This window comes from Tubulanus polymorphus, chromosome 2 (assembly GCF_964204645.1).
Source record: "Tubulanus polymorphus chromosome 2, tnTubPoly1.2, whole genome shotgun sequence".
Taxonomy (NCBI): Eukaryota; Metazoa; Nemertea; class Palaeonemertea; order Tubulaniformes; family Tubulanidae; genus Tubulanus; species Tubulanus polymorphus.
Genome location: NC_134026.1, coordinates 21,497,675 through 21,525,351, shown reverse-complemented (window position 1 = coordinate 21,525,351; position 27,677 = coordinate 21,497,675). Strand labels below are relative to the sequence as shown.

Here is a 27,677-nt window from a genome sequence, read left to right as displayed (position 1 = left end):
TTCTTTCTAAGCCGCTAAATCATTTTTAAAAAAACGAAATCGTTTTTTAGGGATATTTTGGAACTTATTCAATTTTTTAGAGTTTTCGTGACCAGTAGTAACAGTTTGAGCTCATTTTCCTCAGAAAATTAGCTCGGTCTTCGTCTGACTCATGCCAGGAAGGTGGATGCCAACTGATAGCAAACCAACAAAGGGCTGGTTTATTCCAGTACTAGATATCCGTCTGCGGTTTTTAAGTCGTGGTGCTATTATCGGGTCATGATGAGAGAATCGCTTTTTCCATCGCTATCAGCAACCAGAAACCAAACAAAAATCTTTTGTTTCCATTGATTTGTTTTGTAATAATGGCAACTGATAACAAACCTACAGCACTTTAAAAATGATCTAGTCAGTAGTGATCATCACTGAATATATACTCCTATAAACGAGGAATACGAAACATATTTTATTTTGATAGCAATGAGTAAAGCCTCCAATGAACCAACAATAGGGAATGAACCCCATAAGATTATCAAATTGCTCTTAAAAAGTCATTGGCAAAAAATTAGGGTAAAGGTTTCCAAAATTTGGAGACAATTTTCGTTTTTTCTTTTTTAAATGAAAATCAATCCATTCTCAAATGATTTATTTACGATCAGTCCTTTTTCAATTGGAAAATGTCCATTTTCACAGTGAATAAGTGTCCTTTCTCTTGAAACTTGAGAACTATCCCCCAAAAAGCTCGGCCTGCAGTGCTGGGAGGTTTGAACAAAGGCCAGGGGTAGATCCAAGGCCAACTGAATAGGGTAGCAAAACCAGCGGAGAGGGTGGGTTTGTAGGTCCTCCTCCAGAAAACTCTTAACCATTTCCTGCTTTATGATGCATTTCCGATGCCACCAGTTTCGAATGCCTGAACATGAACAGAGGACTTATCAAACACATGGGCTCATCAATTAACACGTACCAGAAGGGTAGAGTTGAATCCTCATGAAATGACCTCACCGGACAAAAACACGAAGAACGAAGACATATTTAATCACACAGGCCTTTATTTAAACCCGTCGATTATTATTTTGTACATATATTATTATTATTATATACTTTCACTACAATCGTTTGTTCTAATAAGACTTGTATTTCATTTTTTATTTATATATACGATTTTTAGTGTGGACCTGGCCATATATATATATATATCTATATATATATATAACTTTATAATGAACACACTAACGCGGCCATATTATTATTTTACATATAGGATCTATTACAGAGTTGTTTTTTTCTTAATAATAAACACCTTAAACAATAGTATATTATATAATCGAGATTTTCTCTTATACGAGATAGGCAGGTACGGTAAGATTCCAAGTTTCCGACGAAATTTCTTCCCGTTTTTTTTTTCATTCATCATCTGCTCATCGTATTATTCATTACTACGAAGCTAGGACCAACTATAGACACACGGACATAAATAATAAACCAACTAACCATCGTGAAACGAACAAAAAAATCTCGTTTCAGTTTTCTTCAGCTTAACAAGGGGGAAATGCGCGTTCATTTTTATTCGCACCAAACGGTCAACGGAAAAACTTTCTTCTTATCATAGTATAACTTAACCTACTATATAATACACAAATCGAATATTTGGTTTTCGCTTTTTACAATGAAGCCGTCTTCGATGAATTTTTCAATTGCCGAATATTCACCGAATCAAAAATTATTTTTCCTAAATCGAATCTACAAAGGTGAAGGCATGCAGTATCATCTATTCATTATCTTTTTGTACAACCATTCACATTTACAAACATCGTAATCTAAAACGTTCCGTGTACACAGACAAATATATATGCATCGATATTTATCAACAAACCCGTCCACACGAAGTAACGATTATAACTGCGAATCTATCTTCAATTCTTAATTCGTTCTATGTTAGAAGTTACCGCAGCGGCGGCTAAAGGGGATAAAATTCAAAGGCGTTAATCGAGCGCGGTCTCGGCCGAACCGACTTCGCGGGGCGAAACAAAAATGAGAACATCGTGAAATACAAGCACTCTCAAAAAACGACAACAATATTACGGAAAAATCTCAGCCATTTCTGTACATACACATTTCTCATATAAACAGATATGTATTTATAATAATAATAATAATAATAATAATAATAATAATAATAACCTTATCAATAATAATAAATGACCGACGGCAAAGAAAAATGTTGGTTCGGTAGCGTATGACCGAGAGAAGCCAGTTGTTTGTTTAACGGCATTCGTCGCTATGGAACAATTTTTTTTTTCGAAAATCAAATCGACTTCTCCGGTCGAGACTCGCGCGGGCTATCGCCGAGTTAGCGATAAAACGTTTCGTTCCGTTTCGTTCGCAATCTTGGGATTTCTCTCTACTATACTCACATCCACACAAAACATGACACGATGAAAATTATTGCGGCTACTGTCTCCCGGTAGTAACTAATACTAGATGATGGTGATCATCGATGTGTGTTTAAATTGTCTATCTATTTTTATCTATCAATAGAGAATTAAATGTCGTTATGCGATACGTAGTTTGAATATGACGATGATTACTATCAGAAATTACTGGTTAGATTTATACGCGAGATAAACATGTTTCTATACTTTCGTCATTATTAATAAGTGCACCCGGTTCTCCTCGAATTCTATTCGCCAACGATCTTTGGCCCGTGGCACCGAGACTCAGCCGTGCTGCGAGTGCCTACCCTAGTGGACCAGGAGCGCAGAACTTCAAATCCCTTTCGCGTACGGGAATTCGACCGTATACTTTTTCCATTAAACCCAAAGAAACCGAACTCGGAATCTATCGCACGGTGTACACATGGATCTAGTGCAGAGAATGCCGAGTACCTTTGAATGGACTTGCAAGTGATTTTTAGATACGGGTGCGTTTAACAAGGATTAATTCTAGCACATCATTCTAATAATATAGGAAGGGGTGTGGTGGATAACGTATAGTAAGGAAGGAGGGCGTAAATTGAAACACTAATGCGCTGGGGGTATCGTATCGTATTGTATAATGCTATATAAGGAATGATTTCGCAGATATTACGCAGCGAGGATTATCAGAAAGTGGTGCCACGCGAGATGGCAATCGAATCATAGAGCATAGTCGAAGAGCTCGGAAAAATCAAATTGACTAGTGGCAGAGGAGAGCACGATAATAGATCAAGCTTTTCTGTTAAGAGATATAAACATTATCAGCAATTTCGCAGTGCTTAACGCATAGCGTTCCACAGTTGTCGATCAACAACTCCGCAATAGAATGATCGAACATGGGGAGCTTATTTTTCAACTAACAACCACGGGCAACTCCTGCACTGAGTGGCGCAGTCATGATTTAAATAACCGATCTACCGTTTTAAGGTGGTTTAAGTTAAAGCCCTTTCGTTAGCAGCCGGGCTTTGACAACGTTTTTAAGCACATAGTTCGTGGTGTGTGTGTATGTATGAATATAATAATTAACTGCGGTGGTGGTGATGGTGATGGAGGGCTTCGATGAAGATGACGCTCATGATGAATTTCGACGCATGAATACCGTTTCGGACACAGCAGCAGCAGCAGCACTGCGATCTTCCGTTCTCGACGACAGCAAGCACGACAGAGAAATCCCTGAGACTAACCAACGAGCGCGGCGGCACTTTCTGACAATCGAGTCGTCGTGTCCAGTCAACAAAATAGTCTTTTGAGAGTTGGTGACACGCTAACGCGTACATGGTCATTACATCGGCGGATTGCCGTATCCCATGTTCGGCGGGTATCCGGCGCCTGGATATCCGGCTGCACCGGGTCCCGGGTATCCAGCAGCGGGTGGCGCCGCGTACGCGGGTCCAGCTGTCAGCATCAACTGTGGCTCATCTACAATTTAAATTCGTAACATGTTTAACCATTCGTTACGCGATTTCGTTTTTCTTGTCAATGACTGTTCAGAAAACTCACTCAGTACTAAGGGTTTCTCTTCAGCTTTTTGTTCCTCTTCACTTCTCATCGACTCCGCTTGTTCTAATTTGTCAACCTGAATTCAACGAATATTCGATAAAGAAATCACAAGTTTGTTGAAGCCAGTTACGTGATTCACACTTTTAGGATAATATTTTGATGAATCTAGATATTAGTTTATGTCAGTCCATTTCTCTCTCAAGATCTTTGTTATTGAGAACTCAGTGGGTACTTTAACACATCAGCTTTAAATTCCAGGGTGGCCACTTTTATTTGACATCCTTTTTCCGTCAACTATTCCCCGGTTCTCTGCCAAGAACCTGGCCAAGAACCTGATCAAGTAACACAGTCAAATACGCAAGACATAGACGGAAACTGCTGGATTTTACATGCTATCTAGCATTCTCAACAAATTTTCCTATTTATTCCCAGTCTTTTTTGAAAAGAAAATTCCTCCACCCCCTGATTTCTGATTTCCAGGTAAATGGCCACCCCAAATCCACCTCAAGGGTCGATCCAACTTAAAGTAGATAGAACCTGTAGTGAAAAGGTTTCTATCAAATTTCACAACTCACCTTCGTAGTATATTCTCTCAATACTTGAATCATGTAAGGCATGGCGAAGTCCATGATATTATGCCTCCAAGCGAGTTCCAAAATGACGTCGGGTCGTAGCAAGTCGTAACAAGCGAAGAGACAGGCCGCGAAACATTCCATGTTCTTCTGGTCCAAGAACCAGGCGAGCAGTTCTTCAGCAATCTCAGTGTTTCTCGATTCACACGCGTACTGCATGGCATCCTAGAAAACAAACAAATACACAATATAGTTTATTGACTTGAAGACACTGTTTAAATTCCCAGTGAAGATGCAAGATTTCAACTTTTAAATAAGGACATTTTACTCAAATGGACTAATCCCAATTTAAGACTATTTGTCCAGTCTCGTAAACCCATAACAATATCCTATTTCCTCATCAGTAGACCCAAGTAAATGCCCAGATAATCCTTTGACAGGACTATGCCCATAAAACTAAAACATTTTTCAAGCACCTACTGAATGGAAAATTTCCATGAATGCACAAACTGGTTTTTCATGAAGAATTTACCCAGTACAGTATTCTTACTTTGAAAAGGCGATCTTTTTTGCAGAGGTCGACCGATTGCTTCCATCGGTTGTTGCCGCGGTACAGGTACGCGGCGATCCTGCGGAATTCGATGAGCTCGTGTTTCTCCATGCGCTGCGCGAGGCTGATGTTGTCGAAGTTGTCGAACGCGTCGATCGACGCGCGCAGACCCTGATAGTCCTCTTCTTCAATGAGCAAGTTGTTCAACGCCTCATTGATCGCTTTGTTATTATTGTTCTGCACCGATCGCAGGTACGGCTTCACCAGCGGTATGTTATTCGTTTTCAGGAAGAACGTCACCGCACGGGTGTGGTCCATGCGCGGCGTTAACACGAGTAGCAGGTCGTTTAACAACAACGGTTTGTAGTCCATGTAGAACTGCAACGCCTTGTAATACAGCTCGATATTGGCGACTTTGGTGATTATGTCCTTGAAATGGTTCTCGCGCCACGCGTCGGTTGGATGGTTCATCATCGTGATTATCGCGTTGTCAAACTCTTCGTACTTGTCATACAGGAATACGAGCTCTGCCCACAAATGAGCCTGTTCAGCGGCACGCAATACCTAAACACACAGACCAATAGTAAAATAACATTAAGATCTACAACTCAAGTTGTTCAGTTCATTGCTATATTTGTCGAGATTTCATCGATTTTTTTTCTGGGAATGCATACAGAGAAATAAGACTTGAAAAGCATCTGAATTACCTTTGGAATGTTAACCCTTGACCAAAACAATTCTAAGTGCTCTCGCATTTTTTCAGGTTTATATTTCGAATAAAGTATGGCTAATTCCGTGAACATACCCATGTGAGCACGTTCCAAGCCTGTAAATGAAACAAAGAGAACACTTGATAAGCTAGGCAAATAGCAAATTACATTTAAAAACATTTAACACTTGATAATCATAAATATAAAATCTGAACTCAATCAACTAACAACAAATCTATTGCAGTTTTTCTGAAAATCATTTAATAGGTCGCGAGTGATTCCGATAATTCCGACAGAAAGGGTTGATGAAACGTACCTAGGGCCGCCTCTAATAGGGAAATAAGCTCCTCAAAGAATCCGCGGTCTTGATAGTAGTTAATCAGTTCTTCCAGCTCATCGGCGTGTACAACGATGTGGAGACCGCACATCTGAGCCAGTCTGAATTCTTCATTGTCAACGCAAGCGAAACACACCTAAATATATCAATCGAAAACGATACAATGATTATTATGATGATTATCAATACTATCCGAACTGTAAGTCTGTCTTATCAATATTCTATCCATTTGGTTTTGACATTCATGGAAGTGAGTCAGAGTCTTGTCTTTGAATTAATATCATAAAAGTGAGTCAAAGTCTTGTCTTTGATTTAATATCATCAGCTGTGACGATATCTCTGTGCATCAATGGGCAAATATTTCTACACATGTATATATATATCAATTTAATTTCATTCGAAAACTATAGAATTTCAGATTCGGCGACGCCTCAGGACATTGTCATGAACAAAATAAGCAAATAAGAAGCTGTCCTTAACAGCGAACACAAAACATGCTTCAGGTGCATTGAACAACCATTCGTTTTCACTAAGTAATCCATTATCAGGGGAAAGACCATTTTTGTCCCTGATAATCAGTGTTGGAAGCTCTGCGTTACCATCTAATACTTTCTGAAACTCTATAGATTTATGTACGTACCTCTTTCCACGTTTTCGTACTGTTAGCCTTGCGCGCGCCGTCGACGGCTCCCTGGTATTCTCCTAGATGTACCAACGTGATCGCCAGACGAGCGAAGTTCGACACGTTGTTGTAAAGCAATTTAGCGGCGTCGTACATTTTCTTGTCGAAACACCGGTCGGCGACCTGTTAAACATCAACAATTGTCAACAATTTGTCCAGTAAATAATCGAGTTAACCATTCCGCAGTTGCACGTTAAATTTGACTTCAACTTAGACTATCAGTATTCCTGGGGGCGGTTGCGTAGTCATGGCTTAGACTTAAGACCAGCCTAAGACTAAATCTAGTTCTATAGCCAATCTAACAACTTAGGACCAGTCTTAAGATTTAAGACCACTTCTGGACTTAAGTCACGACTGTGCAACTGGCCCCTGAAGATGACTATTAGGATATTGTCGAAACGTTGAATAAACAACTAGCTCAAGGAAACATTTCCGGTCGAACTTTAAATCATTTTTCGTTATTACGGAGGGATTCTATTTATATTGTAACAACATGGATCTAATGGTGATATACGCATCTGCACTTTTGACTTCAGAGTACATTTCTACTCATTATCATCACCACAGAGATAATTCTCAGAACGAACCTGTGTAATATTTGCATGATTTGGTCCGGAAATGAACTCTTCCAGGTCGGCTAGACGATTAGTTTTTGCATACGCGAAGATCAATTCAGTTTCGATGAACGTCTCGCGAGCCTTCTTTCTGGCCATCTGGAGATATTTGACTAGATCCTCCCAATTATCTGAAATTATAATTTGTCGCATTTAAGAATTTGGAAAACTAGGCCAGAACATGAATCAAAAAGATGGTAAACCTTTTAAGAATCTATGTCTCAATAAGTGCAAAATATCTTAAGGGTATCTTAGGCGGATTACATTCTCGAAACTTTTTTTGACGATGAACCCATATCATATCATCCACGAATAAAATTCTAGGCGTCGCTATTCACCTACCAGGCCCCGACCGAACTACCGGTACCGTTAATTCCAACAACTTACTATTTTTGCCGGCTACATCTACGACTTCCATGTACTGCGACGGATCATCAGCTTTTATGTACGAGTCGATCGCCTCTTTGACGAGGCTCTGACTGAGCTGAGCGCGAGCTAACTGTGACCAGACGGCCGGCTCGTTACAGCGTTCGGCGAATTCATACGCTCGGTCCAAATTACTGACGTGCTCGATCAAAACCTGAAAAGGATTTTTTGGGGAACAAAAATCAGTAACTTTTAGCCAAAAAACTTACTTCCTTTTGGTCAAAATGTTAATAGTTTGGGCCTGAATTGGAGCCGCTTTTTGAATGAGACGCCATATTGGTTTCTCCGACTCTACAGTTGTGCTAACAACTGCCGAAAACCGTCTTAAGGAGCACTCCTAACTACGGAGCGCTCCGATGTGACGCCCGCAATTTAGGTGATTTACACTGTTCTCAGGAGTTAAGAAAATGTTAGAAAAGGTCGGAAATCCGTCTATGGTCGGAAGATTTTCATCCCTGTTTTAAACATTCAGCATCGTTTCGCGTAATGTTTAATGATTATTATCATAACAATTGAAAACTATTTTGGTGATCAGCTTACCTGTATGGCCGAAGTATTGACTTCGAATTTTCTAAATATGGCGAACGCCTCCTCGTACAGTTGACTGCTGATAGCGATGTTAGCGATATCAGGGGCGTCGTAGTTATCCAAACGATTGATGTACTCCATAACGCGCGTACGATCGGCCTTAATCGCGGTCAAAATCAGGAGATTTTGCAAGTTCCTGCAATAGTCCGAAATACAATATATCAATCCATAACTGTTCAAGGTTGTCAAATGAAATTAGTATTAATGCTTGAAACTCAACCGAATCATTGAATGATAGCCACAGACAAAGATTTAAGATATATGAATCAGATTTAAGATTTATTAATTAGACTGACCTGTGATCACTGAACACAGAATTCTCGAGGACGATTTTCTCCAACAGTTCGATAAGTTCATTCGGTAAATCGGCCGTCATGAAGGCTTTCACAGTGACCGATATATCTTCAGGATCCTGGGTTTCTGACAGAGCGGTTTGAACGACCTATACGAAAAACACACCAGAAATCGAAACCATTATCAAAACTGTCGAAGAATAATCCACCGGTTTCATCAATTTTTCCCCCCGCAATATTTCGGTGTTTGATAACCTGCGAAACACATGCTCACGATAAGAGAACATGTATTTGTCTAAGGATCAACTAATTTAGGGCAAACAATTTCTATGAAATCAAGGGTTAACGATAACACAGAAAGAACCAAAAGTTCAGATTGGTTCACCCACTGAGCTAAGTACATGTAGTATTGACACAATGGACTTTTTTCAACCATTATCAAAACTGCCAAGAATAAATCAACGTTCCATCAGTTTTTTCCCGGAATATATCGTTTGTTTGATAACCTGCGAAACACATGCTCACGATAAGAGAACATGTATTTGTCTAAGGATCAACTAAATTTTGGGCAAACAATTTCTATGAAATCAAGGTTTAACGATTACACAGAAAGAACCAAAAGTTCAAATTGGTTCACCCGCAGAGCGTATTAACTATAGTAATAATATATCGGGTGTTTTATCAAAACTGTCAAAGAATAAGAAGCCATGTTTCATCAGTTTTTTTTCTGCAATATTTCGGTGTTTGATAACCTGCGAAACACATGCTCACGATAAGAAAGCATGTATTTGTCTAAGGATCAATTTCATTTAGGGCAAACAATTTCTATGAAATCAATGGTTAACTATAACACAGATAGAACCAAAAGTTCAGATTGGTTCACCCACTGAGCTAAGTACATGTAGTATTGACACAATGGCCTTTTTCCAACCATCATCAAATCTGCCAAGAATAAATCAACGTTCCATAAGTTTTTTCCCGGAATATATCAGTTGTTTGATAACCTGCGAAACACATGCTCACGATAAGAGAACATGTATTTGTCTAAGAATCAATTTCATTTAGGGCAAACAATTTCTATGAAATCAAGGGTTAACGATAACACAGAAAGAACCAGAAGTTCAGATAGGTTCACCCACAGAGATAAGTACATGTAGCATTGATTATACACAGGGAATTTTTTTCAACCATCATCTAAACTCAAAGAATTAAGCAATGTTCCATCAGTTTTCCCCCGAAATATATCAGTTGTTTGATTTCACTGATAATAATAAAACATATCAGGTTATAAGAAATCAAGGGTTTCAACACAAACCTGGTCGATCAACTGTCTCCTGTATTCGTTTTCTTCCTTGAGAACCTGCGCCCACAGATCGGCGTCTCTTCTTTTCACTAAATATCGCGCCTCGCTTTTGAAAAGGGAATTTTCATTGCACACCTGAATACACAAATACAAAACGGACGCGCTCATAAAATGTACAGATTCATCGTGATGAAGGAATCGAAATTCTTATCACGAGAATTTGAATAAACCTACGTTGATAAGCTCTAGATCGCACTGTCCTCTTTCATAGGCGACGCATGCGAGGTGGGGATCTCGTTTTTCGCAATATTTACCGACCACTTTACTGTCGTAATAAACGTTCTCTCTGAAACGCGACGTTGAAGACTACATTAAAATCTCTCATAAAAAGAACTGCCGAGCTTCAGTTAATTATTGAAATACAGTTGAAGTCCGTTATAACGCCATCCTTTTGAATGCCACTGACTCGATCGCTCACGTAACAATTAGACGAGAAGATACACAATATCTGTGTATGATGATGACGAGAGAAATCCCACAATAACAAAGCCAAAATTGGTACTCCTGATGATGGCTAACAGTTGTTAGCCGAACCGTCGCTCCTCAAATACAATCATTCTGAATTTTTCAATTTTGGCTTTGTTATTGTGGGATTTCTCACGGCTCACTTAACGAATTTGCTCGATCTCAAATTCAGTGAAAATACCATTTACTATGACGCCATGTTTTCCATTCGTTCAATAATGGCATTTTAAAGGACTTAAACTGTATATTTACGAGTAAGACACATGGGAACACCGTTAATCAATCAAAGAATATTCACCAACCTCAAGAATCTCTCTGGGTTGTTGTTACTGTCGATGTAAATTTTCGCCAATGCGTTGTGAGTAGCTGGCTCGTTGACACCTTCGTGTATGCGAGTTTCGAGCCATGGCAGTAATAGCTTTAATCTGTAATCAAACCGATCGGTCAGTTATTGGTACGGAAAATAAGTATCGACCGCTTTTGACTGATTCGTTGCGCCTACCTGTTCCTCTTCTCGACCTCGGCCACCAATTCGTCGGTGCTGAATTGTCCTTTGACGACCATGATCAACTGTTTGATGACGTCCTCCGTGCAGTCGACGTCGAGCAGTCCGCCAATAACCACTGGCAGACGCGAAGGATTTACCTACAATAACAGTTCACGGATTTAGAAATGATAACTTAAGAAGTGCCGATAACCAATTCGGAGGCAATAACTTACCTTCTGTACGTAGATCTCAATGTATTTTTGTAAGTTGTTGCGATACAGATACAGGACCAGGTCGTGTACGAAATCGAAACGGTCACAAACGATGATCAATGGCAGCTGATCGGTCAACTTTGCTTCCTGTAAAATAAATTGATCCAACCTTAAAAATGTAGCACATTTCTGAACAACAGTAATAAATTTCTAGTTCCTTCCAGAAAAGATCTGGCTGCATACACCAATGATTTGAATCACATCAGTTAAAAGAAGTCATTATCATTTTGCAGAGCTGCCAAGCTCTGAAAAGCGCTATCAGTAACAAATTGAATCTTTTTTATGAACATTTCATTGAAATATGAAAGAAAGTGTTCAAATTGACCAGTAATCAAGAGTGTAAGACCCTCAGTAACATCTTTCTCATTTCTGTTCGCATCAAGCAAATCAAATGAATATTTCTAGAGATGGAATAGTAACGAAATACTGAATATCAGACACATTTGGCAGCTCTGGTTTTATTCTCGAAGGTAGCCATCGCTTTTTTTTCAAACCTTTAAGAAATTCTTGACTCGTTGCGGGTCGTAGCAGTTGCTTTCACGGCAAATTCGTTCGACTTCTTTGATTTGTCCGGTTTTGCACGCGGCCTGGATGTACTTGAAGTGCACCTCGGAGTCTTGACTGAAATTCACGATCGAGCCGAGGAAATAGAACAATCCTACAATGGAAGACAAGATGATGAAATGTATTATAACAGGGGAAAAGTCAATTGAACAATTGAGAATTCTATTCGTAGCAAGCGTCGATTGTCGTCTAATGCGCTAAACTACGAACAATCAACAATAGATAACGTCATGAATGATTTTTCCCACTTCAGAGAAGGTAAAATCTAAAGATAACTGACTCATCCAGATCGGTCTATTCTTGGCGTTATTACGAAACAAAATATTTTGAATTTGCAAATCTCTTTTATCTCTCTCTCGAATAATCAGCATTAAGCAGCCTTCAACATATAAGAGATATAAAACAAACATTATTTACCTTCGTAACTCTTGAACGATTCGAAGATCTCCGTCAACGCCGTGGTTCCGAGTTGCTCGTGGTATTTGGTAGCGATTTGTACGCAGACTTGAAGATTCTGACGGATGTTCGCTTGTAACATCGCTTTCAGACATTCCAGCGAATCTTCAACGGACAACGAACCGAAGTAATTCACCAACCACTGAAAAATAAACGCAGAACATATCTCTAATCGGTCCATTTAGCAAAAGTTTTTAGCAATTGAATATTTTCACAAATAACCAGGGCCCGGGTTCATAGACTGTGTAACAAAGTTATCCCTAGGGATAACTCCTAAATCTGGGTAACAACCACCATAGTAACAATGAGAAACCATGGTCATAACTGACAAATTTCAAAATATTCCCAGGGACTCTTTTTCTTCCACATCTATGAAACCCAGCCCAGAAAACTAGTCATATTCTTTATTCAACATTCTTTTTCGTTTATGTATTTTTTTCAAGGATAAAAGCAACTAGTGAAAAACAGCGAGTTTCTTTCAGTCGGGTATAATTCAAAGCCAGGCGAAACGCCGAACATCTTCGTCGGAGGCCAGCACAGGCCATTGCATAATACGAGCAACAAGCATGAATGCCAGGAGACAAAAACTCGACGAGTCAAGAGACCGAACGGCACGTGATTTAATTAATTAATAAATTAGTTAAGAGAATTAAAAGATATAACGCTGTCACTCAAAATGGAAGGAGTGAAAGGCTAAAAACAGCTAGAACACCGAGACATATGCACTAATTAGTAACGAACTCCGAGAAGTAAAAACGTTTCATCAACGAACAAATCCGAAAAACGTCGCAACTGCAATTCAATACACAGCAGAACTTTGGTGATAGGGGGTGTTGGTGGCGGCGAATGTGCGCGAAGAAATTCATCCAAAAAAGTATTTCGAAATCAAATTTTTTTTTTGTTTCAATTGAATGGAAAAAATGAAATCCACCAAAAATATAGGAATAATGTAAGAATGAAGCAGTTTTCCATCGAACTGAAGTACTAAATATGCCTGCTACCTATACATAGATATCTGGGATATAGAATGCTTTACTTAAACTATGATTATGAATAGTAAATCACACTTATGAACCAAATATAGAGGCTACAACAATTTCTTATTTGCAAGATTCAATTTGTCAGGCTTCTAGCATTATGTAAGCGCTTTTTTTTCTTCCAAAAAATTCATCTACGACATATTAGTAACTAATTAGTAGTGAAATCCTACAAAAATCTTCAAGTAACCATAATAATGATAATAATAATAAAATAATAATAAAAATCAATAATAATATACAATATGAATATATCCAGAACAAACATGCTTATGATGAAATGATTTTCATGTTGAGCTGAGGAAGAATGAATGAACCACTTTCCGCTGTTAAATGATATTACCTCAGCCGTAGCTCCCATCTAAAACGACGAACAAATATTCGTATAGAAGAGAGACTCGCAGCACAAACAACTGCACCAGGGACGATTAGATTAGATATTTAACAGAAAAAGAATCAGTCGTTAATAGACAGTAGATGCCGTAGACACAAAGCAAGATTTACAACACGACCGTCTCATTTTCGAAGACCTCGCGGAATTAATCAAAATAAGCTGTGAAATTACGCGACCATGTTAGGCTTTATATTCTTAATGCAGCAGCACTGCTGCCAATTGATCAACAGTATTTGAACTGGAAAAATTGGGAAGGTATCGAGATACTGGCCAAAAGATTTCACTCCACACTGTATTCAACTCCAGCTTTCGTATAAAGACGTTAGTTAAAATACCGGAGCGCTGTTCGAAGACAACAATGCGATGTCATCAAACCCTAACCCAAAAGTCACATCAGAGGTTCCGGGAACGTATTGCGCCGAAGATGCATTAAACTCTTTATTTTTTCTCAAAGACATGAACGTCGTAATGCAAGTGAATATTCGATAATTACCTCCGGGTTGAGGAGGTGTGTGTGAACGACGGCTCGCTTGATGTCGTAAAGATCGGTGTAGTGCTCGAGAGCGCGCTGCAACAATCCCGATTTCTCGCACAGCGCAGCGATGTGAGCGCGGTCGTAATGAGTGAACATCTGATTACCAAGAATTGCATCAGCAACCTGTAAAATAACATTTCCAAAATAAGAGAGTTATATATGAGTAGACTACTGGACCTAGAACCACGTTACGAAGTTATACTCAAAGTTAGTTTCATATTAAACAAGTAATCAATAAATGCATACCTGAGGAGCTGACATCAAGTTCATTTCGAGAAGTCTGGTTTGTAATGGTCCTTCGGCTGGTCGGTTGTTCTTCAAGGCGTCGAGCAAGAAAGAAGTGCACTGCTGTACCATGTTAGATTCCATGAACACATCTACGATCTACAAGGGATCATTTCAAAATTAACAAAACAACCAGTAAATTACTGTCCCCAGTCAGACCTGCTATATAGTCCTCCAGATGAATAAGAAATGGCTTACAACCTTTGAGGAACTGACCCCAGATTTAATTAATTTAGTTTATTTAGTTAATGAGTAGTACCTTTTTTGGAGGTAAATATCATTTATTCATTACTACAGCAAGTTACAATAAGCACAACAATTTAACTACAACGCTTTAAACCTAAGGCAATTCTGGCTTCAGTATTGTTATGAATCCTAAGTTCTTGTATTAGAAACTAATTTGGTTACACTTAAAGCTTGGAAACTCCAGAGATTGTAGTTATACAGGACCCAGTTCCAGTTTTGAGTTGAGATTTGATTGAAAATGAACTAATTTCAACTTAAGTTTACTCTAACTCGCGACTGTGGAACCAGATCCTGGTCTTTCCAGTTAATTGCATACCTGATTGATATCGGCTAATGGTTCATCATCTTGTACCAACATCTGCGCGAACTGCGTACCCTGTTCAGGATTTATGCGCATGATGTTCCTCAGTAAGAAGATGTAGTCTGGGGTAAAGCCGACCTTCTTAGCGTACAAGACGATCTTCTGGAACTGTCCAGTTTCCGCAAAACATTGGATAACCTATGAAAAGGAGGAACAAGTTAAAGCAAAAATTTCATTAAACGTATTCCTTAGACCTTAAAACTAAAACCAATATTTCCAAATTTCTGTTCTAACTTTGAGGTTAAAGATTTATACCTTTTTGTGGCCAATCATATTATTGGCCAATCATACCGCAACATACCTTATTTGGAACATTAGCGCGAAGGTAAACGGACAATGCTAGAGTTGGATCAGCTTGTTTGACCAAATCGCCGAGCTCTTCGCTGCATTCCAGCTTATCTTCTTTCAGCCATTTCTCAAGAAGCTGTTTTCGTCCCTGTTGCAGAACAGGACGACATAGTTCCAATGATTCGTACTTGTTTAACTGGCCCTGATCGAGAAGTATGCCGAAGAATTGAAGCAACGGGGATGTCTGACCCGGTTGGGCGGGAACTTGTTGGAACCGTTGAATTGTCTGCGGTGTCCTTAAAATGCCCTGAAAGTTTCACCATAACCGACATTATACATCAGTAGAAATACACCTTATCACCCAAAACAGATGATGCGATACAAGCAGTAATTAATCTATACCACAAATCATAGACTGTGTATTAGTCGACCACTATTTTGACCTAAAAATCCATGGTTTTTTCACACATACCCTATGTTTAAGTTGACCTCAATTTTTAAGGATTAACCTCAATCTTTATCTTATGTCAAAGAAGGATCAACCTCAGTAAAATAATCTAATTTTTTTGGATCTAGAAACTTGACTATCACACGATGATACAAAATCACTATTTACTTTCGGGGCACCGGCAGCGACCTTCGCGGCCTCGCTGTACTGGCCATTTTGGAACAAGTTGTTGAATTTTCTGACAAACAAGTCTTCAGCTCCGGGTAGGTTGTTCCTGGATGCCATACGTAGGGCTAGGTCCGGGTTCTGTAGCGTATTTGTTATATATGGTATGATGTTCTCCTCTTCGACGCACACGGACAACACCTGAAATAATACAATCGCCATCAAACTTCTTGATTCGAATAGAACAATACAGGTTGTGACCTAATTGAAGCGAGCTTCAACAGGGTCCCTACATTTTTACAATACACTCCGCCTAAATCGGAAACCATTATTTCGGTGATTTTGAAGGCAAATTTTTTACCCTATACACAACTTAAACTTGTAACTTTCAATTTTGCAAGTTTGGTAAAAAAAAAAAAATCTTGCGTCCCATTTTAGGCGTAGTCTACTGTACAACTACAAACTAGACAATAAATTTCTTATTGCCCATTTCTCAAAATTGAAGGATTTTTGAAGGGGTTTCTGGCATTTCACTCAAATCAAGTTGAAGGAGTTTCTAGCACCTTTGAAAGCATTATCTGCTTTAGAGAGAAAGCTTTAGAAAGCAAGCTTTAAAGGAATCGAGGATTCGTGGATACCCTGTTCAAGAACACATCGATCTCAGCTGAAAAATGATATTTCTTTACCATCGATCTCAGCCGAAAAATGATATTTCTTTACCATCGATCTCAGCCGAACAATGATATTTCTTTACCATCGATCTCAGCCGAAAAATGATATTTCTTTACCTGGCCTTTCCTGTTGACACCGATAATGCCGGATGTCGCTTCGTGCTCGGCGGTGACGAATATAGTATCTCCGCTGATTCGATTCATGTAGATACAAGTACCGCTTTCGATATCGTAGAGATGTATGTAACCGTACTTCGTGATCAGGAATATAACGTCGTGTTTCGGACTTATCTGAATAATGTTAATTACACGACTAAACATACAAGACCAAACTAGTTTCCAGATTATCGTGCACGTTTTCCAGGGCCCGGTTTAATAGACTGGCATTAACTTCAACCAGGGGTTAACTCAATTGAAAATGAATTGAGATAACCCCCTTAGGTTAAAGTAAATACCAGTCTTCAAAACTGGCAATCTTCGCATATTTTCAACCCCCCTCCACTTATCCATTTGTACATAGGAATTGGAAGTGGCTGAATGCGTGCGTACAATATGAATGGGTTTTTATCTAATTAAATAAGTTCAAATCTAAACCCAAGGGCTGACTCAAATCCATTTTCGGTTGAGTTAATGACTAGGTTGAAGTTGATATCAACTATAAAACCCACCTCAGGATTTTTACCCAATCTATCCTATAAGTGCGATCAATTTGTTTGTTTATATTGAACCAGATTAGAGTCTGACTAGTTTCGGCGTTCACGTACCTGCATGGCCACGGGGAAATCGTTTTGGGCTTCCGGCGGAAAGAACACGTCGACGGCCTTCTTCGGGTACGGGTTGTTGCCCTGGGCCGGCGTTCCGACTTCGATCACGTGCAGTTTGCCGCCCTGCGCGCCGCGCACGGCGAAACAGAACAATGTCGACGGGCTCGTATTGCCCTCCAGTTTGAACGACGTGAACGCGGCCGCGTGGCCTTCGATCGGCTGGCTGACCTTGCGTTCGACCGAGTATAACTGCATTGCACCGACCACTCGATTTTGCTACAAAGAGAGAATTAACAAAGATGTTCAGCTTGAAATTGTCGGATCATTCGGGCTTAGTTCTATAGACAGGCACACCCCTGAAATCCAGGGGCCGGTTCCATACTCTCATGGCTTAGACTTAAGACCGGTAAGACCATCTTAGTAATATAGCCAATTCAACAACTTAAGACCAGTCTTAAGATTACTTTGGACTTAAGTCTGAACTATGGAACCGGTTCCCGATTTTTTCCAATACGATAAATATTTCGACATTTATTTGCTATGATCAGTAACATTTACAATTTTAACACTTTAGATTAAGAACTAACCCAGTATTGACCCTAATCCCATATCGTTATTGTTTATTTGATTCCCCATTACTTTATATAAGATAATGACATTATACTCTTTACGTTCTCTCTATCCGGGTAACATTAAATCCACTCTTATTAATCTAGTTGCACTAAACAAACATGCGATGAAGCGATAAAGAGACATTATAGCACTCCAAGCACGTGATTGTTAGAAACAAGAAAAAAAAAACATCTAAGTTTGTTAATAATAGTTGTTATCTTAAATAATAATTCTAATGGATTAATCTGTTGAAATACTGAACAGCACTTTAAATCTAAGATTATAACAATGTCAATCTTTTTTTAGAATAGATAGTATACTCTTCGTGCCCACTTCAATGGATGAATTTCCTTCCACAGAATTCATTCATGATGTCAAAGACTTAAAATCTAGCATGATTTTCTGGTTGTTGTTGTCAGAATTTACAAAAGGGAAGAGTCTACTTCATCACGCAAGCCTAATCTCGAATTTTTATATCACATATTACAACTATTTAATTTCAAGTGAAGGAAGGAGATATTTCACCACGAATAAAGCACTCTTCTCCGCAATTGACTTTGTGTTTGAACAGGACTGTTATGCCACTGGACATGAGAAAATTGTCTACCTGACCTTATGAAGTCTACGTAGACCGTATTATCAAAATAAACAGCCTAACAACGATGGGGAAAATGGCCAGCTGACAACATTCATTTTTTTTTCAATTTAATGTTCTCATAAATATCAGCGAATTGAAAATGTTTTATTTGTAACATTTTTTCATGCATATAGAAATACGATAGGGAATTAACTGATTTATACGATGATGATTACGTTGGCGTGGTATTTAAAATATAACGTAAAGCGTAAATGAGTAGAATCAAAAATAAAAATCGACAGCACACACAAAGGATAAATAACACAAAATATATAGAGATCCAAACACATTAAAAATGAAAATCATCGCAAACAAATTTCTTCAAAAGTGAAATCAATTCCAAAGGTATTGGCATCATCAAGGGGTCTAAATAGCCATAGTTATCGCAAACATCTTTATCTCTACGGTCAATGATTCATGAAACCGAACATCAATTAGAACGGTAGGATTGCAAAATTGGTTTAATTTTATTTATAGAGTTGTCAAAAATCACGCCACACTGAACTCAAAGCTAAGCCAGTTAAGATCAACTGAATTGGTCCGGTTAGTAGTGTAAGCATTCACATCACTGGTATGGACCAAAAACACAGCAAGAGAGCTGTCAATGTCATGCGAAAGGTTGGGTATATACATTTTCATCTTATACAACTTAAATTCAACGAGGTTTTTCAACAGTGGATTTCTTTCGTACTGCTAACATTTATCGAAGGGCTAAGTTACTGTTTCGATACAACTAGCACGCACTATCTAACATCTTTCACAAATTCCTACACACAATCTAAGCAGCCGGGACGCATTTCAAGGACGTTGAATCCGTCTCTACCAAGTAACAATATAATGTGTTCTACAGTCCAGACAGAGCCGTCTCCACCAAGTAACAATATAATGTTCTACAGTCCAGACGGAGAGATTAAATAAATGTTCAATTCAAACGATATCAAGCGAAAGTGTAGACAATAATCGAGGCATCTTAAAATATGAATTTCTAATATATACATGTTTTATATATAAATATACATATATATGTAGTATCATATGCATCTATGCGGTATACTTCCCCGATAATAACGTATGTACGTCGCTTAAAATAAGTCTCACGATAATAAAGAAAAGCAGCGAAGGTTCGGAGAGGGGTCGTCGTTATATTTGGTGATAGAATATAATATTGATTAATTCATCCGCGGTGATCGAGATTTTTTCGCAATCGCTTCGTCGTTAATTTCGTTTTACTTACTTTGACGTGGGATGCAGGTTCAAGGTTGGCTTCCTTTATGCAAGTAAAAACATTTCAAAATTGTATATACTACACGCACTACACTAAAAAAAACATTCGCGTCAATTTTCATGAGTGTACTTTCGAGAAAAATATTCGGGTAGACAATTTTCTCCAGTTGCATTTTCGTGCCGCCGTCTTTCAAAGCCGATAAGTAAAATATCACGAAAAGATAGCATGCTTCTTAGGCTACACTCCGTCAAGCAAAAGCCGATATATATATATATATATATATTGAAATGACATAAAACCAAAAATTCATAAAGACCAGCCTTCATGGATTTTAGATCAAACCTATAATAGGCCTATAGATATCTCAACTATGTTCTCTACGTATGTTCGCTACAACAACCTTCGTAAATTCTGGTTTAATTTTCAGCGAATGAATAGCGGATTTCTAGTTTATTTTTGAATTATTTTTTTTTTTCGTGGATCGGGTCATCGTAGATCTTTACTTACCTGAGCAGAAATGCCGATCAGTAGAAGCCACTGTTGGCTGGGGTCCGTACGATAGTTGATGATTTGACATCCGGACAGACTCGAGTGCCGATCGAATACCTTCAACGGCTGAGAATCGCCTACAAACATTTTCAAGAAATAATGGATTCATTTCATTAACTCGATCGATAAGATAAAGGAGAGATCAGTGTCGCTGTATGTGGAAATAAAATAGAGCGAAGTGGATGATAAAAGAATGAGATGAAGGGATATGTCATGATTACTAGGTGAAATATTTTTATAGAATTGGAACGTGAAAAAACGTCTCTGAGCAATTTATTACTCTAGATTGAGAGCCGAGGTTTGTACTTCTTGGTGGGCAAGTGACAAAAAAATACCAAAATGCTATGCCTAGAATACATTTGACACTATCTACTGTGTCATCAAATTTGAAGGCGCATTAAGGTCATTTTTTTTCGAGGGATTTTCAAAACGAGAAGTGGTAGAACACGATAGAAGATTGATGTTTCAGAGCTCGTACACCTGCAAAAATCAGACGCACAAGCTTTGGTTGTTTGCCAACGCAGCATGCTTCTCACATGATATCGTATCATTATATAATACATTTTCAGCCAATTGCCGTTATATTATTATCGTCATACATTAGAAAAATATTACCAGAGGTGCCAACCGCACGATAAACTAACGGGAGTATATATCATAACAGACCTCAATCGAATGAACGCATGCAATGATGCCAGGGAATTCATAGAACGGGTTTAATTCACCAATCACCGACCGTCATTTGAAATGTACATTTGACATCGTTCATGATGGTTTAAAAAAAAACGGATTTTTTAGCAAAAATACTAAATGGATCTTTATTATCAAAAGCCCGGCACCGATCAAGACCTGTCACAAATAATATCATAACATTATTCGGTGACCTGTTATCGTATTCGATATCAACTTAAAAACTACCGTTACCAACTGAAAACAAACCGATAACTCTATATCGCCACCGGTTTCATTATTGATTATAATATGCACAGTTAATTCAGGTCATGCTACAGACAAACCAGCTCCCGCTGACTGGTAGTATCAGGAGAAAGGCAGCCACCACCAAAACACAATTTCCATCGAAAATCAATGTTCATTTCGACCTTCGAATTAGTTACTGACTATAAAACCAACTGTGTACAGTAATTCATGAAGATTGGTCTTCACGAATCAACGGATGGAGTTATATTCGTTCGAATTTTCATTTAGAGACATCTAACAATCGAAACAACCACTCAGAATCGCGCAACAATTCAAAAATACCCGATTCAAACTAATCAACACTGCTGTCCAAATCATTTTTCCAGGGGAGGTAAATGAATCATTGAGGGTGGCATATCTTAAAAGCTGTTTGCAATATCAATGTTATACAATTTTTGGATTCGATATAGGCTTATGAAAGATCTCAACCTCTGAATGTGAATTTATGTGTTAAGACATTTTTGAATGCTTAAAATACCCAAATTTGGACAGCACTGTTATCATAGAGACGAATTACCGGTTACTTCAATTGTCCAAAGATTTTTCAAAAAGTGTTATAGAATACTAATAGCCTTTCCCATGTCCAGTAGAACGAAAATAGAGATGCGAACTTCATACCTTTATCTGTAGTCATGAATAAAACAAAGCAATGTTAGACAGCGTTTCGAATTTATCCGAAATCCCACAAAAATGGCGCAGCGTTGCACATAAGATCTCATTTATGCGAAAAATTCAAATACAAAAAAATAACTGTTATGCGGGCTGAAAAGCGGCAATCCCTAATAATGATTTTATCGATATATCTTTTTTGTGCTCGAGAAAAAGCATTTGAAGTCGGAAAACAAGCCGACTGTTATAAATGGACCAATGATACAAAATGATAGAGTAGCGTTTCAACAATGATAAATGACCAGGGCCGTCGGAACAGGGGCGGCCAAAGCCGCTCCACTTTTTTGCATAATAAAATTTTTTTCAAAAGCACGCTGTACCGCATAGCAGCTTGTCGTTCTCTGTACTAGGTGGTTGGCTCACGACTTCTCATGCTTCTGTGAATGAGACCGTGAAATGGCCCCAAAATGCATCTCCGGCGATTGAATTTTCAAAATTTTTCTAGGGGAGGGCCCCCAGACCACCCTTCAGACATAAGCCTCGCCACTGAAAAATTCCTTCCGACGGCTCTGATGACGCAGTTAAAGAACGGATAACTCGGGTTAAAATGTTTTAAAAATAAGAAGAGATATACGCTACCTTCCATGCTCCAATGGTAAACGGCGTTATCGGTTACGAGCGCGACCGTGTTCACCGAAATCCATTTCCAAAACGTCACGTCGTCGGTCATCGTGTGCGCCTTCATTTTGCTTTTCATTTCGATGTTGAATATTTGCAAAGTTTTGCCAGCTGAAAAAAAAGAAGAAAACACAACACATCACTCGCTGAAAAGATAGTAAGAGAACAAAAACTGAAAAGACAAACCAACAAACCAGTACAGCAATATCGTGCTCTAACTATTGAAACTAATTTTGTCAATGCAAATATTTTTCGTGGACAACAAAAATCTATCTATCTATCTGAAATCAAATCTATTTCAAACATCGCACCATATTTCGCTGGAAAATCATTATCTCAGAATTTAAGCATTCAATTTTTTAGACTAAACAGAAGCAAAAATATCAAAAAAAAATATTCTTATAATATAGAATATTTCCGATCAAATTGAGATTTATTCATTTCAGTGGGAATCACTGGTCCTGGTCGAAGTCATAGATCAGATTCAAGACCAGTCCGTGCCAAGCCCATGTAAGCCTTGCTACGAAAACACAAGTGGCTAGCAGCATTCTCCGTATATATGCTTACCTTTTAAAGCGATAACCTTGCTGGCTGGATTCATGATGGCCGAATCGGCAGAAATCGGTCGCCTGATCGGGTTCGACGTGTCCGACATGTCGATGATGACGACCTGCGCAGTTTCGCCGACTTTTTCTCGAATGCAGATGAATTTGTCAGACTCCATGGTAAGAGTGCTGAACCCGATGTTTGCAGCATTAATTCCAACATTTTGAAGCTGAAACGTTTAAGTAAACAATTGCAATAACATGAACAATAGCATAACTAGAATAGATTTAGGAAACTGGATCATTGTTACGACACAAGTTACAATTCAAATTCCAACCAATGTAAGATCATATACAGTTGAACCTCGTCATTACGATTCTGCTTAAGACAATACCCGTTTATTACGATGATTTGCAGCACATCCCTGCTAAAATATTTATATTAGTCAAGCTTTGGATGATACGTAACCCGTTTATTGCGACAATTTCACTTTTGCCCACAAGATTCGTATTAACAGTTCCACTGTATATATCACAAAAATTACATAGCCATTTTCTTTTCTTCCGCATGAGTTTCAATTTTTCGCAACGTTGACGTACTAAGCGCGATAACAATGTATTATTCAAATAAACATGATTTGCACAATCAGGACTGGGGGGAAATGGTGCACGATGGAGATTGTATCAAATTACCACAATCGATTTATACACACAATCATCTCGGCCTAACAAACGCTAAGTGGATTCGATTCCGCTTAAAACAAAATATCAATTTTTAATCTGCGATCATAAATACAGAGATTAAATACGTTACGCAGTATTTTACTGCGCGCTGGGGTTTCAATGTATGGCCGGATATATACGCGTAACCGAGAGGCGCATTGACCTTCAATTCCAATCAATACTAGCGATCAATAAAGAGGCTTAAGACGGTGATTATGAAGCATTAGTCATCTCATCAGTCTATCATGAGCGAACATGAATTCATTTTAACACTATCCGACCGATGACAAATATCGGATGCAGCGAGAACAAGTTCCGACACATATTAGCCCGACACATTTAATGTCCATTCGATAACATGAAATTTGAACAGTATAGTCAACAAGTTCTATGAATGAAAATTTCGAATCATATACTTTAGGCTACTGCGAAAAAAACAGAAAACGATTTTGATTTATAGGTACCTACATTATCATTCATTCGACTGTAAATTGTCATTTTTTTTAATCACAGACAATATTTTGGGTGAGATTTTCATGTATTTTGACACCAACAGAAGACGAGCTTTCTTCTTCCAAAAACGTTGTTTTCTTGATTATGCGATTTCAAAATCATCGACTGTGACTAGGAGTCTGTCACTTAGATTTCATACATATTAAATGAGCGTTATAAAACAAATCGATCAAAGATTTAAGTTCGGGCTTAAAATATATATTATGGATCGGTGATTAGCTTGCTAGTAATGAATAATTGGTAATCTAGTACCAAATCCAAGATTTCCTTTGTACCGTATTAATGCCCCAGACACTATAATAAGATTCATATCTCCCAAATGATAGGCCCTATGATTAATTATCAGTAAATTTTCCATTCCGAGTAGCGGGGCATCAGTTGGGTGTAAGCAAGCCACTTTTAGTGACACTACTACTGGTACAGTTCAGTCAAATCTGCCAAGTTCGATAACAACCACCACCACTCCCCATCAATATACTACAGCAGTACTTCATGAATAGGTTCCGAATATACGTCCAGACCAAATGTAGAAATAGGCCACTAAGACCGGCAATACTGAAATACCATCGTGCCACTTACTGCTTATCAATTATGCATGTGTCTAGCTAGCTAACTATTCACCAGTGTGACACCTGAGACATTACTAAAATATGCATATTCATGTCATATACAACAGATTTTAGAATGCTCATTCATTCTTTACACGTGATAAGCATTTGACTTACGCCCGACCAATGGGAGAAAAATGGAAATCAGAGATATTCTTATGAACGAAATATCATCCAGTTCAGTTCAAGGTAGCTTGTTCTGATAGTAGACTAGACCTTTTTAACTTAAAACCGTTAAAACTCTTAAGCGCGACACAATTTCATGAACAATTTGTGGACCTGCCTGAATTATGTGTCAATTTGTTCAGTAACGAATCTGCTTAAATATACAAATTATGAATTCTCATGAAATTTTTATTTTCATCTAATAATGATTGTTAACCTTCAATACGCTCGCATAATATTGAAAATTATCTCCTGCAAACCATGTGGAACCCCATACTAGGCTTTGTAAATATGCAATTTTAACGGTGATGATCTCAGACCTCAGCTAAGTCTCCAGAGCAGGGTTTTTCTGCATTATGCAAGCATTTACCGAGCAATAAAAGTTTTGAAAAAAATCTTTGGGGGTGACACACAGTACTCTTAAATATTAAGACAACTGCATAAGTACACTGTCATAATCAAAATGCAAGTCATTGACATTGACAGTTGAACTGTACTTTCATTTTTGACAGCATTGCTTAGATTTTGGAAAATAAAAGAACGCAGATCAATGAAGAAACACAGATGTAGATTGCTTAGATTGTCAACCATCAATATTGTGTACACAGATTGATTCACCAATAGCCAGTTAAAACTTAATCACCTAAATTCAATGGTGTCAAGGCAAAAGAAGATGGATTTCATTTCGATATTCGTTTCCCAACTTCAAGGCCAGCAATCCATACTTACAAGCTTTCAAATATCAGTGTTTCGCATGCTGGCTAATTTCTTAATACTGACTTTAATGATACATGTGCCCGGGCGTGGACTGAACTAGCAAAATTACCCATGACAAGTCGACAAGAATTGTCAACTCGGTCGGTCGGCCATTTTGGGGCGTGTGTAAAAATTCATCATGTCGTGTAATTTTTGGACTGACCTGTAGATGTTCCTGAAATCGTATCGGCAGGAATTGTGCCATGCTCGTGTTCTTTACGTGTTCCTCGTCTTCGATAAATAACTCGTCGACGATTAGGACATTTAATGTGGACGTACCGGTGGCAAAACTACTCGATTTCAACCACCAAATACTGTAAAATGGCGGCCACCGGTGAGAAGAGTGGCAAGTAGCGCAGCTAAAATCACTACGCAATATTCAGTCTCAAAAATCGACTCTAATCTATCCGTTGAATGCCAATAACGTCGTCTTTTATGTTAAAACGCGATTTTCTAACACATGTAATCGTGATTCCGATGATGATTTTGAGAAGTCGGAAATGCGTCGTAGGAACTACAACATCGGACCAGAAATTCAGCTTATCTACGTCATCGTTATCGATCCGGCGCTACGTCATTTTCCGATAATTTCCTGGAATGACATAACACTAAAACGTGGCCGGTTGTCAATCAAACTTAATTAGTTTGTCAATTAATCATTCACAATACTTAAAATGTGTTTTCGTTGACTTAACATCATCATATTCGGATAGCCTGAATTGATTTTAAGCGATCTAAATTTTAGACTCAAACGTGTACTCTGGGCGCGTAAATCGAAAAAGAGCCGCGAAATGCAAGAAATATTTCATCTTAGTTGAGACAAAAAAGGCACGAGGCTTTGGAACACTCTGAGGAAGTTTTCCTCTTCCTTTTATGCATGTGATTTTCGTAAGACCCGGCGGGTCTAACGAAAATCAATTAACGCTGTCACCAAAGTAATTCTTTCGGAATTCTTTCAATTGATTATCGCAGAAATTATTTCTATAAGGTCATAAGATTTTAGAAAATAAGACAATTGTGAATTATTTTCATACCGAAAAGAAAAACATTTGATAAGACAATTACTTGTTGGTGACAATTCATTAGATTACTGAATACACTTCCGATAAAAAACGCCACAGAAAATTAACCACGACGATTAAGCACTCGCAGAGTTTCAAAATTTCTAGAGCAAATTAAGCTACCTAGGTAGGTGATTAGATTCCTAGAAGTAAACATGTAGAAATTTCGTCATGAATATTACTTAGAAAGAAAATCTCCAAAATACGCAAAAATAACTTATTAAAACCCCATTTTCAGAAAATTAACCATGATTCTCTGTGTGAAAAAAAGACACTGAGAAAATTCAAAAATTCATTTATATGAGACCGCAAAAGGAATTCGCCTACATCATCTATGGACAAATGGTGAACGGAAAAAATGGCCAATGTCCTTTTTTAATTAATTTCAACAAAATTAAATGCATAGATCTACTGTTGACAGTGCTCCGTGAGCTGGTAATCACGATATGGTGCTGCATACTTTTGAATCAAAATCACAGAAATAATTCAGCT

At 38.3% G+C, this 27,677-nt stretch overlaps 1 protein-coding gene across 4 annotated transcripts; it reads right to left on the bottom strand.

Moving 5' to 3' along the window:
- Positions 1 to 1,010: 1,010 nt before the first annotated feature.
- On the bottom strand, positions 1,011 to 26,593 carry LOC141899933 (clathrin heavy chain 1). 4 transcript variants are annotated; one of them, XM_074786564.1, is made up of 31 exons: positions 26,288 to 26,593; positions 23,382 to 23,589; positions 22,776 to 22,925; positions 20,508 to 20,626; positions 20,010 to 20,042; positions 17,527 to 17,802; positions 16,880 to 17,053; positions 16,095 to 16,292; positions 15,492 to 15,785; positions 15,146 to 15,328; positions 14,545 to 14,682; positions 14,257 to 14,421; positions 13,713 to 13,730; positions 12,294 to 12,474; positions 11,807 to 11,970; positions 11,274 to 11,399; positions 11,056 to 11,198; positions 10,856 to 10,978; positions 10,263 to 10,374; positions 10,041 to 10,163; positions 8,729 to 8,874; positions 8,385 to 8,568; positions 7,806 to 7,998; positions 7,392 to 7,549; positions 6,763 to 6,927; positions 6,102 to 6,258; positions 5,783 to 5,901; positions 5,076 to 5,639; positions 4,529 to 4,750; positions 3,954 to 4,029; positions 1,011 to 3,872 (listed from the first exon to the last, which is right to left on the bottom strand). In XM_074786564.1, the coding sequence occupies exons 1-31, from the start codon at positions 26,327 to 26,329 to the stop codon at positions 3,736 to 3,738; spliced, it is 5,091 nt and encodes a 1,696-aa protein (XP_074642665.1). In that variant the 5' UTR covers positions 26,330 to 26,593; the 3' UTR covers positions 1,011 to 3,735. The 4 variants fall into 4 exon arrangements, with proteins under 4 accessions (XP_074642665.1, XP_074642667.1, XP_074642666.1 ...); XM_074786566.1 differs by lacking the exon at positions 20,010 to 20,042 and having other exon boundaries at positions 26,288 to 26,592; XM_074786565.1 differs by lacking the exon at positions 13,713 to 13,730 and having other exon boundaries at positions 26,288 to 26,591.
- Positions 26,594 to 27,677: the final 1,084 nt, after the last annotated feature.

Coding starts and splice junctions, on each gene's coding strand:
- LOC141899933 (XM_074786564.1), bottom strand. CDS start 26,329: ATGGCACAATTCCTGCCGATACGATTTCAGGAACATCTACAG. Junction 4,030..4,528: donor TGAGAGAATATACTACGAAG/GTGAGTTGTGAA, acceptor CGTTGAATTCAG/GTTGACAAATTAGAACAAGC. Junction 3,873..3,953: donor AGAGAAACCCTTAGTACTGA/GTGAGTTTTCTG, acceptor TTTAAATTGTAG/ATGAGCCACAGTTGATGCTG.